Genomic DNA, 15,541 nt, shown 5'->3' with positions numbered 1-15,541 from the left:
ACCACCCTTGTAGAATCCAGTAGAGGGCGATGATTGTGTTTGTGTATTGTATGAATATGCAGCTGCATCTGTGGTATTTGTTTTGGAACCTCCTCTGTAAAAGAAGAGACAAAAGGAACCGCTGTTAAAAAAAGATTGAAGTGCTCCCATAGATTTTGCTACTTCAGTATCGTTCATCTTTTCACTGGATTGGTCCATTTGAGGCCCAAATAGGTGTTCTTGGTTTGCTGAAATTCTGGTTTGAAACCAGAAATGGAGTCATACATGTCTCCTTAGCAAAATGCTAATATTGATTACTCTAGCTGCAGTCCCTGCAGCATATAATGCACACTGGATAGATGAATTAGAAATAAGTTTACCTTCCTGTACTATTTCCTGCCCCCTCTTCTGGGAAATTTTGCAATAATTGCTCCATTTCATCCCAGTGAGCTCTATCGTATCAGGACAGCAGGCCTTGTGTATTAGCTATACACCAATGGTTTCGCTGATTGAGCAACTACTCACTTGCCCGACGCATCTATTAGTTTGGATTCTTTATCTGGAGGTGGTTTTACCCTCTTACAGGCATTAGAAATCACCAAAGAATCCAAAGGCAACTGACCCCTAATAAAAGCTGGGTCAGATGGTGGGGGTTTATTATTTTTGTACGCCCTAGATGTTAGTATGTGTGCTCTAACTGGGTCTTTAAAAATATCATTAGTTTGCCTCATCATCCCTTTCAACATAGGAAACACATAAAACAAAAATGTTGCATGAGGTAGCAAATAAAAAACTCTTGTGTAAGGGTATTCCATGACAATTGGCTGCCCTAGCAATCAACTCCTGATATGCAGTATTATCTTCAGGAGGGGAAGGTTTTGATGGGTATAGATCAGGGTCTGTATATTGAGGTGGATCTATATTAATGTCATTCCAAGGATCAGTTGGTGGCTGATTAGAATTATTGTCATCCTCTCCTAAATCAGGAAGTGTGTTAGGGTACTGAAAGGTGTAATGTGTAGCGGATCTATCTCTGGAATAATGGGAATAGGTGGAGGGGTTTGAGCAATGTTAATATGACTAGTATCCATGTCCTTTTTCTTCTGCAGATCCAGCTTTTTTAATTTTTTCCAAAATCTGCTCCGGTGGATTTTTCTTTTGGCGCCGAGCTGGATTTGTTTTTTTTCTTTTTTGGTGTGGAATGTTTCGGAACAGAATGGGTATCGTCTTAGGCCCGAACCGGTAGACTTGTCTGTTTTGGTGCCAAGCCTGAGGGCGAGGCGTTGGAAGAAGTCTCTCGGTGCCAACCATGGCCAACAGGCAGTGGTGGCCCAGAAACCTTTTGTTTGGAGGAAGTAGGTTTGGGAGGCAAAGGGGCTTTATTACTCATGGCACCCTGTATCGCTGGAACTTCTTCGGACTCAAGCTCAATCTCCAGATACGTGTCCGATGCTTGGATAGAGAAGGCATCTTCCACTGCCGCCGCCTCCATTTTCTACTGCTAGGTATCTTCTACGAAGATATCCAGGGGTGTGTTTGATGTTCTGCTGCTGCATGTCCCTTTGTCGAGTCAGATGGTCCCGGAAAGTCTTTTTTTATCGGAGCGATAGACAAGCATTGCAGTCTTCTTCCTTGTGCTCCTGTGAGAGACTCAAGTTGCAGGCTTTATGCAGGTCAGTGTGTGGATACTTGGAGTTGCACCAAGGACAGAATTGAAATTGAGTCAGTTCCATCGGCAGAAGACTGGATAGTAAGAAACTGAATGTAATTCGACCAACACGCTAGGTCCGAATGGCGCCAACAACGTCTTCTATACCGAAGACAGTTTTCCTATTTTTTCAACACGCGGAGAATGGCGAGCCGAATACGAAACAATACAGACGAGGGTACAGTGAGTTGCACAGCGAGGGGATCCCAAAAAATGGTTTGAACCGGAGCGCCGCAAACCGCATCCGAACCCCTTGGCAGAACAATCTAACAATGGAGTTAATGCCCATGCACACTATCACCGAAAGGAGTAGTCACCTTACCTCGTGACTGGAAAATACTTCTACAAAGAAAAACAATTTGCAAACATCCGGACCCATCACTAGATGGCAGGAGTGCACAAAGAATGTTTATCTACAGTACACATGCATCAAACAGGTATCTGTTTAAAAGTCACTTTCCTTTAATATTTATTAAAAATCCTACTTCGCCATTGAATTGGATTTTAATAGATGTTAAAAACAGTTGTTTAATTATTTTTCTAGCTAGTCCCAAGATATAGTATTAGGATTTTAATCTGTACTCTGGTCTTCTACAAAAGATAGCTAGGCCTGCTATAGTGTAAAATATCTGTTGGGTGCTAATCACTGTAAGGACATTAAGATTAAATTTGTATAAGCCCTACTTTTAAATTTCAAGCACCTTGCCTTGTGGACTACATAACATGGACTTAATATTTCAGAAGGAGATTTTGACCAGTCTAAAGATTTTATTTTGACATGTCCAATTGCAGTTTTTACACCACTACAGTCCGGCTTTACAGGGTAGGCCTGAAGCCATGTTTTACATGGTCACTGTAGTGAATGGCACAACAGGTCTCGCAGTCTACTAGCGACATTTAACTTGCAGGCCCTGGGTACATTTTTGTGCCAGTTATAAACCAATTAGGAAGATGCCAATTCAACCATATTTAAGGGGGTGGGGACCACAGGCTCATTACCACCGTTTAGGAGGGTTAAAGTACACAAAGTTCTAACATCAGCAAAAGTTAAGGGTCCAGCAAAAGGCAAAAAATACAGGGTGATCACATAGAAAACATGGATTTTCTACAAGTGCACTAAAGCTTGCCACACCCTCATCTCACTTAATGTACCCAAAAGTTTAGATCTAAAATCAAACTGAGAATACAGTTTCCTTCTGTAGATTTGGGCAGTCACAGCAGACAATTTGGGCAATAATGTGTTATAGATAAACACTACAAACCATAAAGATAGTAGCAAATCTATTTTCAAACTATTACAAAATACTGCACAGCACAAACTGAACTAAGTGTTGATCGTTCGTGCTATCACCAACACAACAGCTATAAATTTAATGAGCTTGGAGGGAAGGACACCGTAATCAGCTATACCAGTATTCTAATCTGCATTTCGCAAGTTTCAGTGGAACAGGCTCACAACTTAATCACAAAAAATGAAGTTTGAGAAGATGGGTTAATAATGGAAGTTTTAGCAGGGTTTTAAACATATAACCTTTCTCCAATACACGTCTTCACTGAGCTTCATTTGAACCTCAGACAACAAATGAACAAATGAACTTGGACAAATTTCATCAGCAACTTATATGTACATATAGGCAGCCATTAAGTTGGTCAATAAAAAAACAAAGTACCTGCTCCTTGGTGAACTGCTTGACAGACAGCACATGCTGACCAATAAGAGGGTGGAGCAGTGGCGATATCTGTGGGTGCGGACCACTCTGCATGGCCATGTTCTGAGGAGAGTTGATTCTAGGAAGTGGAGGAGGGTGAGGATATCCATCCTGAAGAAACGGAAGCTCTAGAAACACACAATTTGCTGGTCAAAGCTTGGCAAAGGGTTTACAGCACATTACAAATGAGGAAAATTATGATTAGCCACCTTAAATAATCAGCAATTATGCAGCGTTTTCCATTTTGGACGCCAAGTAGAATGTTTGAGGAAGCGCTATGCTTGGCCAAAAGGGACTAAAGGCGCATGCAAGATACGGCTGAGTGATACTCCTGAATGCAAGCAAGGTCACTAATGGGTTTGAATGAGGTTGACTGGTGGACCAAGGTGAAGCATACACCACTGCATGCAGGAAATATACTCAACTGTGAATCAATCAGTTTCTCATCACGCAAAAAATTATAAGAAAGTGGATGGCGAATTGGGCAATGCTAAGAACTTAGTGAGAGAAGCTTTAGCACAGTTACTTAAGCATTGGCCACATCTTTTCGTTGACTTGATTAGTTTAAAAGAAAATATGCTCTACGGATCACAGCCAGCAAGCCTCACCTGAGCGAACGTGCTTCTCTTGCAACTTGATACAAAACAAACCTGCACTAGGAGTGTCCAAACACATCACTCATAAAAAGCCAATTGCCCTATGGACCGCCCCCCCCCCTCCCTCCCAAACCACTTTGGGTTTCTCCCTGTTATTAGAATACCGGGAGGACAGATCCTTAAACAAATCCACCAAGACCTCCATGATCAGCCAAGACTGAATCAGCCAGCCTCAAAATACATACAAAAATCAATAATTCCTTGCATATTGCCAGTCTTGGATTTATTTGTCATCTAAGCCAATCAACAAACATCTTCAACTTACCAACAATTAATGCCCCTATCAAAATACTGGTTGCCACGTCTTCCAAGCTTTTAGACATCTAGCCCCCATGCTTTCCTTCAAGATGAAGTCTGCTTGATCATAACACTTATCCATGCACCAATTACCCTTGTACCACAGTTTACCACTCCCCAGCAAGCACAAAAATCACAGCAGGATTTCTTGATGGCGTGAACTATGCATAAGTCAATAAATGATGCAAATCTATCCTCCAAAGAGTTCTCCTCATTGAATCGTTCATTAGCCGGGTGCAACCCATCCCCTTCCATCTGCAATCCACCAAGGGTCATGTGCCCAACGCATACAACCAGAAGATCTCTGTCCAATGTGCCATAAGCACAAGTTACTACTTGTGTAACGATATATCTGTAAGAGACATTAGTTAGTGATAGATTCCTTACCTTAGAATATCCCCAGGCGTCAGACTGGATCCGGAAAGTTTTGCGTAGCAGTACCCTTGCGAGTCGGTAGGCGTCGTCTGCGGCTCCGCGTCCGTCGTCGGCACCGTGATGACGTCGGAGTACTTAGATGCCGCCTCCGCGTGCTGACGTCAGTTCTTAGCCACAGCTTTTCCGCGCCAGAAGCGCAGAGCCATGACAAAAACCGACACTGGTGCCAAGAAACTAGGGCCCTGAAAGGGGATGACCTTAACCCTAGATATCGGTTCGCAGAACGGGGAGGATGGGTGGGTCGGTAAGGAATCTATCACTAACTAATGTCTCTTACAGATATATTGTTACACAAGTAGTAACTTGTGCATCTGAAAGAGACACGTTAGTGATAGATTCTTACCATAGAATAGATACCCCAGCAATACCATCCCCGTGGTGGTGGGTCTGCGAACCAATATTCACACCAGAAAGTCCTGGAGAACGGAACGGCCAAAGTAGCCGTCCCTCCGGACCTAACTGTCCAGGCAGTAGTGCCTAGCAAACGTGTGCAACGAGGCCCACGTAGCTGCCTGGCAAATGTCCTGCAAGGGCACACCTCGGCCCAAGGCAGTTGTAGTGGCCGTGGCTCGAGTGGAATGAGCCCTCAGCCCAACAGGGGGTTCCTTCTTAGCCAAGGAGTAACACGCCTGGATGCACATGATAATCCATCGAGAAATGGTTCTCTTGTGCACCGCTTTCCCTTTCCTAGCGCCCGCGTACCCAACAAAGAGTTGATCATCCACCCGGAACTGGCGTGTGCGATCCAGATAGAACGAGAGCGCACGTTTTGGGTCCAGACGGTGGAGCCTCTCCTCCTCTCTCTCGAGGGGTGCGGAGGCGGAAAGAAGGTGGGCAATGTGATGGACTGCCCAATGTGGAAGGCCGTGACCACCTTAGGCAAGAAGGAGGGCCTAGTCCTCAAAACAACCTTGTCCGGATGGACTGAAAGGAAAGGAAAGGAGGCTTACAAGAGAGAGCCTGGAGCTCACTCACTCTCCTGGCAGAGGTGATGGCTACCAGGAAGGCAGTCTTCAAAGAAAGAAGGCGAAGAGGACAGTTATGAAGTGGCTCAAAGGGAGCGCACATCAAAAATGTTAGAACCAGGTTCAAGTCCCACTGAGGCATCACGAAGGGAACAGGAGGAAAGGTATGAGTGATGCCTTTCAGGAATCTGTTTAAGATAGGGGACTTGAACAAAGAAGGTTGGTCAGGCAGCCTCAGAAAGGCTGAAAGAGCAGAAAGATAGCCCTTGATAGTGCCCAGAGCAGAGCCCTGCTGGGCAAGAGAAAGAAGGAAGAGAAGAACCTCAGAAAGAGGGGCATTGAGGGGATCCACAGCCTTTGCTGTGCACCATGCCACAAATCTGTTCCACCTGCAGGCGTATACCGTCTTTGTGGAGGGACGCCTGGCTGCCAGAATGATGTTGCAAACTTCAGGAGGCAAGTCAAATGGCCTCAACTGTCGCCGCTCAATCTCCATGCATGGAGGTGGAGACTGGACAGGTTCGGGTGGAGGACCGTCCCCTGCTGCTGCGACAGAAGGTCCTCCTGAAGAGGCAGACGAACCGGGGGATCGACTGACAAACTGAGTAGCTCGGGATACCAGTACCTTCGTGCCCAGTCCGGAGCCACAAGGATGACTTGGGCCCTGTCGCGCTTGATCTTCTTCAGCACTCTGGGCAGAAGAGGTATAGGCGGAAAGGCGTACAACAGACCGCAGCTCGCGACGAAAAGCATCTCCGAGCGAGTGCCGCCTTGGAAATTCCAACGCGCAGAACGGATGACATTGCGCGTTCTCTTCGGTGGCGAATAGATCTAACCAAGGCTCTCCCCATCGCAGAAAGAGGCCTTGCGCCACGTCCGAGTTCAGACGCCATTCGTGATCCATCGAGCACCGACGGCTGAGTTCGTCCGCCCTGGCATTCAGAGAACCTGCCAGGTGTTGAACCACCAGAGTCACGCCCTGATGTTCCAGCCATTGCCAGAGGCGCAGAGCCTCCTGGCATAGGGTCCACGACCCCACCCCGCCCTGTTTGTTGCAGTACCACATAGCGGTGGTGTTGTCCGTGAACACCTGCACTGCACTCCCTCGGACAGACGGGAGGAATGCTTTCAGTGCCAGACGAATCGCCCGGAGCTCCAATAGATTGATATGGAGCCGGGACTCCGCCGGAGACCAGAGTCCTCTGATCTCCGCCTCTCCCAAGTGGCCTCCCCAGCCCTGGAGGGACGCGTCCGTCACAACCACGTGCTCCGGTTGGGGAAGGGAGAGGGATCTGCTGTTGACCCAATCGCGGTCCGTGAGCCACCACTGCAGCTGTCTCGCAGTGCCCTCCGAGATCAGGACATGGTCGGACAGGTTGCCCTGGTGCTGGGCCCACTGAAACTTCAGGTCCCACTGCAGAGCCCGCATCCGCCACCGTGCGTGATGCACCAGAAGGATGCAGGAGGCCATCAGCCCCAGAAGCCGCAGCATCAACCTGACCAAAACCCGGGATAACGGCCCGAAGATCGGAATCAGGGCCTGTATATCCCGAACCTGCTGTTCGGGCGGGTAAACCCGAAACTGCGCCGAGTCGAGAACCGCTCTGATGAAAAGGAGCTTCTGAGAGGGGCACAGGTGTGACTTCGGCACATTGATGGAAAATCCCAGCCGGTGCAGGAGATCCGCCGTAGTCTGGAGGTGGTTGACGACTGCCTGGGGCGAGCCCGCCTTCAACAACCAGTCGTCTAGGTAGGGGAAGACTGAAACCCCTAACCTGCGCAGGTGAGCTGCGACCACCGCCATCACCTTCGTGAACACCCGTGGGGCGCTGGTAAGCCCGAAGGGGAGCACGGTAAACTGAAAGTGCTCGAGGCCTACAGTGAACCGCAGGTAACGCCGGTGGGCCGGCAGGACGGGGATGTGGAAGTATGCGTCCTGCAAGTCCAACGCTACCATCCAGTCTCCTGGGTCTAGGGCAGCCAAGACCTGAGCTAGTGTCAGCATTTTGAACTTCTCCTTTCAGAGTAAGCCGTTGACGTTCCTCAGATCCAAGATAGGGCGTAGGCCCCCTTTGCCCTTCTTGGGTACCAGGAAGTAGTGGGAGTAGCAACCACGTCCTACTTCTGGCCCAGGAACGCGCTCGATGGCCCCCTTGGCCAAGAGGGCCGACACTTCCTCCTGCAGGAGCCGCAAGTGATCCCCCGATACGCAGTGGTGTTGCGGTGGCATGGCTTGAGGGGTCGTCTCGAAGGGGAGGGAGTAGCCCCTTCGGACGATCTGCAGCACCCACCTGTCCGAAGTGACTGTGCGCCAGTGAGAGTGGTGATGGCGAACCCTGCCTCCCACTGGCGTCACATGGGCCGAAAAGCACGGACTAGGAGGGTTTAGAGGCGGATGCTGCGGGGGCAGGTGTGGACTGGCTCTGCTTGTTTCCCCGACCACCTCCACGGCCGCCGCCACGCTGGACGACAGTTTGCGGCAAGTGGCTGGCGGCCCGCGTGGGGACGCCCCTTCCCTGGCCAAGAAAGGAGCGAAAGGCACACATTTGCTGGCGCGGGCCGAGAGGCCCAAGGACTTGGCCGTAGCCCTGGAGTCCTTAAAGCGCTCAAGCGCGTGGTCTGCCTTGTCGCCAAAGAGGCGACGGCCATCGAACGGCATGTCCATGAGTGTATTCTGGACGTCTGCCGAGAAGTTGGCGGATCTCAGCCAGGCGTGGCGTCGTATCGCCACCGTCGTAGCCATCGCTCTGCCCAGCGAGTCAGTAGTATCCAGTCCGCACCTGATTGAATACTTCGCTGCGTCTCGGCCCTCCAGTAGGGCTTGGCCGAGTTTGGCCCGTACCTCCAACGGACACTCTGGCAGCACTTCCGCCACCGTTTCCCACAGAGAGTGGGTGTAACGGCCCAAGAGGCATGCGGTGTTGGAAGACCGCAGTCCCAAGCTAAGGGACGAGAACACCTTTTTGCCATAGGCCTCGTACCTCTTGGATTCCCGATCGGGGGGAGCCGTCGGGAAGGCGGTCTGGGAGTTAGAGGCCTGGATAACCAGACTCTCGGGGGTGGGGTGGGTGGACAGGAAACATAGGTCGCCCGGGGCCGGGCGGTGGCGTCTGGCCACGTTCCTATCTACAGGCGAACCTGTAGCAGGCCTGGACCAAGTGCCCAAAAGAACGTCCGTCAAGGCCTCATTAAACGGCAGCAGAGGCTCCATGGAGCATGACTGCGGCTTAAGGACCTCAGTGAGGAGGTTAGTCCTCACGGCCGCGACGGGGAGCTCAAGGCCCAAGGCCTTAGCAGCCCTCATCAACACCACACTGTATGTAGCGCCCTCCTCCGAAGCCACGGTAGGAGGAGAGACGAATCCAGTGTCTGGAGAGGTGTCCAGGCCACTGGCCTCCCCAAGGACTCCTGTCCAGTCCATGTTAGACTGACATTCCCTTGTCAGAGGGTCCTCAGACCCCTCCCAATTCTCCTCTTCCCCCATCTCCTGAGATTCAGGGTCATAAGTGAATGAGGACGGTTCATAGAAATGACAATCTCCGAACGGCGTCGAGAGCGGCGCCGATAGGCGTCGTCCCGACGTCGGAACCGTTTGAGAGGAGGCATCGGGGCCGCGCCGCCCTAGGACGACGCCGGAGGGGACACCACACGGACCGACCCCGGGGGGGTCGTGAGGTCCACCGGGGACGGTCCATCGCCCGAGGAGGGTCCAGCGGCACCCTGCAGCGCCGGGCCCGAAGGCACCGACGATGCCGGGGCCGCTGTACCCTGCGGCGCCGGGCCCGAGGGCACCGGCGGTGTCAGGATCGTGGGGCCCTGCGGCGCCGGTGCCGAAGCACCCGACGGCGTTGGGGTCGTAGCCCCCGACCCACTAGGGCCCCCAGACGGGTTCACTGGGCCCGAAGGCGCCGCAGAACCCGTCGGAGGAGAAAGGGACCTCATGGCCATGAGGAAACGCTCGATCTCCTCCGGCGTCGCGTTCAGCCCAGGGACCGGGGGGTATGGGGCCGGACGCGGCGCCCGCGACTCCCGAGGAGCCGCGTGGGCGGTGTCACCCGAACCCCCGGCAGCATCGCGCGAGCTTCGGGGGGGGAGTCGGAAGAGCGATGATGTCTCTTCGACTTCTTGTGCTTCTTACCTGACGACTTGGACCCGGAGGAGTGGCGCCGACTCCCGGAGCTGTGGCGGCTCCGTCCCCGCGACCTGTCCCTCGACCTCCCGTGGGACCGGGACCTCACACGGCGCGGGGCCGACTGGCTGATTTCGAGTCGCCTGCGGGACCGCTCCCGCCTGGCCTTCCTCGAAAGGGCCCGACAGTCGGAGCAGGCCTCGTCGTCATGGTCGACGCCCAAACACATCAGGCACAGGCGGTGGGGATCCGTGACCGATATGGTATGGTCGCACTCGTCGCAATGCTTGAATCCGGGCATCCCTAACGGCACCGTCGGAGTCGTAAAGACTTCGAAGTGGATCAAAAAAGATCACAAAAGTTTAGTCAAAAAGTGACTAGGGAACTGCTCTTTCCAGATCTGCGCTGGCTGGCGCGGAAAAAAAGAAGAAGAACTGACGTCAGCACGCGGAGGCGGCGTCTAAGTACTCCGACGACGTCATCACGGCGCCCACGACGACGGACGCGGAGCCGCAGACGACGCCTAGGGTACTGCTACGCAAAACTTTTCGGATCCAGTCTGACGCCTGGGGATATTCTAAGGTAAGGAATCTATGACTAACGTGTCTCTTTCAGATATCTCATTACACTATACAAGCCCACTAACTAACCACAGTGTGGACTAACTGCAATCTACCAATGATCTGATTCTGCCATTTAAGAGCCCATCAATCCAGCATATGTTCTGCACACAACACCAAAAAACGCACCAACGAACAGCCTGTCCAACTTTAAATCCACTATTACTCTGATAAAACAAATCCTAAACTGGCTCTGGTAAATCATTTTTTCCTTGCAAGAGAAGGCCCTTCTTCAGCACAGACCACATAGCCCAGAGGTCTGAACTCTAACACAGTCAAGCACCTTATCTGTGCAGTGAAAACTTTGTATGAAAATGAAGCCAAGGCATCTTGCACAAAGTCATTACTCCTGCGCAGGAACTTATGCATAAGGCAATAAGATGGATTAATAAACTTATCAATATAGAACATAAGCATGGTCCGCCTAGCATACCAGACTCTTGCCACATAAATGTGTACAGAAGCAGCAAAAGAAACACAGCATGTAGAATTTTCATTGTTTGAAAGTAAATTAACATCTACAGTACTAAGCCACACTAAGAAAAAAAATCTTTAAGGTCTGTGAAAAATGCAAGAACATTTTCTTTGGTGTTTATTTTAGATACAATACATTAATGAATGACAAACAAATATGCAAGGACAAACTTGGAAACAAAAACACACATGAATAGTTTACAAAGCTCATAACCGTCCATACGACATTTGAGACCATCAGCCACTTGTGACATTTTAGCCAGGAAATGTTAGATTCTGGGATTTTGCAGTTTCACTTTGGCGAATCGAAAAATCCCAGCAAGTGAAGCGCTGTTGGCTACAAATCAAAGACTGTTTAACACGTTGAACATGATATAGGTCCAACGGCTGGCTAGGATTCCCCACTCTAACTGCAAGACCACCATTTTTGGTATCGAATCTGTTTTCGGAGACACATAGTTGACCATTTGTCAGTATTAAATTTGTTGAAACAGTCGGTTTTTCAGTCAGCTTCAGATGAGGATTGAAAAGTATGTTTCAGTGAATTTTGCGACCAAATCAAGGATTGAGGATCACTGGGAATCACCAAGCAAAACCTAGGAGGAACCCAAAAGGAAGTCACTCATTCGAAGCACAACACAAAATTGAGAGGTGAAAACAAGACGCTCAAACCTGGGTCTGCTGATTTCTTCTGCAGCTTTTCCTTCAGCTCTTCGGGGTCTGAGACGGGTACATGCATAACCAGAACACACAAACAGGTCAGTGAAAACATCGGCACAGGTTACAACTGGCACCGCTACTACCCACATAAAACAAGACAAGACACACATGGAGGAAGAAAAACAGGTCTGCCAAGCTCTGCTGCTCAATGTTGGAGGGTGAAGCTGCTGCAGAAGCTTTACCAAGAGCAAGATCAGCATCAATGAGGGACAGACAAGGACTAGATAACTGAAAACAGCGAAATGATCCAGAATTAAAACCATAGGGCAGAAGGACTATGGCCAGCTTGTCAGGTCTTGAAATAGCAAGCACAGATTTTCTGACACTTTGTTTTTAGCGTCAAAGGCAGCTCACCAGTATGTATGGAAAGTGAATGAGCATGATACGGAACCTATATTCACTCGATGCATTCCACATTAGCTGAAAAATGTTGCAAGGCTGAAACCTTCAATAAACAATCCTGCATGGTTTGGACCTTTTGCCTTGGCTATCTTTTCCGTGCGGTGACCAGGTCCCCTTTGGATTTCCAGCACGCCCACTACAAAATCACTACACGGAGATCTCAAACTAAAGATGTCACAACAGGCCACACACTATTTCCTCTCAACTGATTGGAGGCTTTAAAATGGGTTAAAAAGGATTAGTTAAAAATTGATCAATAAGAACCTTTGCCGCTCCAATCTTGGTCATTATTTGGACTTTCCTGAAAGCCAGTACACCAGCTTGTGCTCCACACTTTAGGGTTGCAGCTACCCTCCATCGTACAAACCATGCAGTTGGAAAACACCTCCAGCTAATGGAACACATAAGTGGTGTAAAGCTAGGAGATTCTACGACATAATACACTTCATTTGGTAGTATTAATTTATCAAACTTTAGAAGCTACCTTTGATGCTACATAATTATTGCCCCGCCCTGCTGAACTGAAGACAAAAAACTTGCCCCTTCCTCCCTCAACTGATCCCACACCACAACTTATTTGGCCTCTACTCAGTCTGAAGAAGGCCTTATCAGGTGCCATCCTCTGCGGTTTAGCCTTTTCAACGAATTGCACATTCCTAAGCAAAGTTGTGCTGATGGTGGGAGTTCACAGGAAGAATTAGCTACTTACTATTGGTGATATTCTTTTGCTAGATAATCAATTGTCCTGCATATTCATCATCTTAAAAATTCCCACAGGCTTATTTCTACATATTGGATGCAGAAAATATTTAGGCTCCAAGTTCCTTAGATGAAGCCTCACATCTCTAAACGTGGTGAATTGGCTCCTAAGATCTGAATGTTAGTTTGCCTCTTTTTCCTCATTAAAAGCCAAGAATTTACTGAGCCGGTCACTCTCAAGATGCATATTTAAGGGCACTAGATCACAAACTTTTTGAGAGTTCGTGCAAAACTCATGTCTATGTTAATAATGAAGATCTCACAGTTACAGGCAGAGAATCTGGTGAAGTTGAAACCAAGGACTGAAGGGATGAATGAGTAATTTAACATGGGCAGAATAATCCAGTCTATTGAAAGTGTGGCACAGAATGAGAAACGCAATGATATACGACGGTGCTGAGCAGAAAGTGAATTCAGGTGACTATATTTCTACTTATGAAGGCACAACATACCACTACTACACTCACTAAGGGCACAATTGTGAATTTGGCATCCACCAGGTTTTCAAAATGCTTAGGCCTAAGGATGCACTAGAAAGGTAAGGAACTTCATAATGGTGCTTACTGCTTCCCATTTTGTGCATGGGAAGGAAAGTTTAGAGATTGGGGCTTGACTGACATCTGCCCAGGGAGAGCAGGACCCATTTGAGGAAAGAAGAAGCATCTAAAAAGGTTTGCTGTGGTGGAAAGTATAGCTCACCAAGTGTACCAGTCGCAATAGATGTGTACGAAGGGAAGCCTGCAGATAGATCACAGGGCACCAGAAGCCCCTGAGCAGCAGTGCCACATGCTGAACATACAGTACCCGAACTGAAGACAACGGACGGGAATTCTGGGTCTGCATTTTCCAGGGGAGAGATACCAGGAGGCAACAAGGTGAAAAAGAGAATGTGAGATAGAACAAGACAAGGTTTCACAATCTTCTTTCAGCTGATGCTAAATTGAGCAGAGCTTGGCAAACACAGAACAAAAATGGCACAAGCCCTAGAAGGCAAGCTAAGCACCTGCAACAGACTAAAGCTAGATCTTTTCATGACCTGATCTTAGACGGAGACTGGAAAAGGAATAGGTTAGTTACCTTATTGGCATCTGCTTGTAGCAGGCAGTGCTGTAGATTTACATGATTTACATACTTTAATCATTTAGTGTTCAATCTGGACAGTACAACCGTTTTTTTCTTCAAAGAAGCTTTGTGTCATGAGATGTAGAGTGACTCCTCCATTAGTCTACAATACGCATGGGCAGTGACTCAACCTGTAGATAGTTTTCTGCGCAGCAGGGTAAAAGTGAGAATCAAATTGAGTCTCAGTAGATGTGTGTCCTGTGTACTGTAGCTTCTTAAAGAGAGAAAACATATGCTGTCATTGCAGAGAATTTTCTCAAATTCTCTTGCACGTTGGTAGGTGGCGCAACGTCGGATCTACCCCACCCTGGATGAGACGCTGTGGCTGTTACATAGCTGCCACCTCCGCACCAACGTCAGTTTCTTACTGACATCGGTCCACACCATCGGACATAGAGACTTGTGCGAATCATTAGATTTGATTATCAGTATGGACTAGATGAGTAAATTCCACAGAACAGGGAGATGCGTGGGTCAGTGAGAAATCTGTCATTGGATACAGTGTCCACAAGAAAGAGTGTTCCTGAAGGTAAGTAATGTGTTCTTTTGATGGTTGATTCTTCACATTGTGAACAGATACCAAAGCAGTACCTTCCCAGGCAGGCGGTGGGTCTGTGGAATAGCTCAGCCCAGAAAATCTTGTAGGACAGAATGGACAAAATGCCCCTCCCACTGGACTTGGCCAGCCACGAAGGAAAATGCTACTTCCCAGTATGCATCTGTTCTTGGCATGTAGAGCTGCAGAGTTGCACACTGTACATAGATCGCCACCTTGTGTTGGGCCCAGATGTTTGCAGTTTGTTGTTGTCTTGAAAAGTTCTTTGGAAGTCACAAGATAGGTGACTCCTCCTTTGGACCACATTGCGCATGGGCATCGGCTCCATCCCCAGATAGTTTTTCGCCATTAGGGAAATGATGGAGCTTTGCAAGAAAAAGGAAGGATGCCCATGTAATTTGTAACTAATTAAGACAATACTGGAACAGAGAAGGGTAGCCGGGGAGGCGGGGGGGTGGGAGGGGGGGTTGGGTTGGGCGTGTGCAACTTTGTAGCTCTACATGCCAAGAACAGATGCATACTGGTAAGTCGCATTTTCCGTTAGAGGCATATGAGCTGATTGTATAACAGTACCCACTCTTAGCGGCGACCACCCCTATCTGCTGCAGTAGTTTGAAATAATGTTTTGAGAACAGCCTGGCCCACATTAGCTTGTTTGGTTTGCACATCTACACAATAGTGTTTTGTGAATGTGTGCGGTGTAGACCATGTAGCTGCTTTGCAGATGTCATCTAGGGGAATGTTCCCTAAATATGCCATTGAAGCCCCTATCTTCCTTGTAGAATGGGCTTTAGGAGGAACGGATAACCTACGTTTAGCTTTGTGGTAACAAATTTGTATGCATTTGACAATCCATCTAGCTATCCCAAATTTTGAAATGGGATTACCCTTGTGTGGTGGTGAGAAAGACACAAAAAGTTGTTTTGTTTTACGAAAGGGTTGTGTCCTTTCTATGTAGTATAGCAATGCTCTTTTGACATCTAACGTGTGAAAAGCTCTTTCTGCTACTG

At 48.7% G+C, this 15,541-nt stretch overlaps 1 protein-coding gene across 4 annotated transcripts in view; it reads right to left on the bottom strand.

Moving 5' to 3' along the window:
- CAD (carbamoyl-phosphate synthetase 2, aspartate transcarbamylase, and dihydroorotase) overlaps nucleotides 1–15,541 on the bottom strand; it is a 359,331-nt gene that overhangs the window by 67,799 nt on the left and 275,991 nt on the right. For 2 of the 4 annotated variants that reach the window (XM_086928144.1, XM_086928145.1), the window contains 2 exons: nucleotides 11,645–11,692; nucleotides 3,358–3,524 (listed from right to left, as the gene is read on the bottom strand). In XM_086928144.1, the coding sequence (XP_086784270.1) occupies nucleotides 3,358–3,524; nucleotides 11,645–11,692 (215 nt within the window). Of the gene's footprint in view, nucleotides 1–3,357; nucleotides 3,525–11,644; nucleotides 11,693–13,552; nucleotides 13,691–15,541 lie in introns of all 4 variants that reach the window. The other 2 variants (XM_086928147.1, XM_086928146.1) reach the window with 2 other exon arrangements.

This window comes from Lissotriton vulgaris, chromosome 6, assembly GCF_964263255.1.
Source record: "Lissotriton vulgaris chromosome 6, aLisVul1.2, whole genome shotgun sequence".
Taxonomy (NCBI): domain Eukaryota; kingdom Metazoa; phylum Chordata; class Amphibia; order Caudata; family Salamandridae; genus Lissotriton; species Lissotriton vulgaris.
The sequence above is the reverse complement of the archived record's forward strand: the minus strand, read 5'-3'. Positions and strand labels throughout refer to the sequence as shown.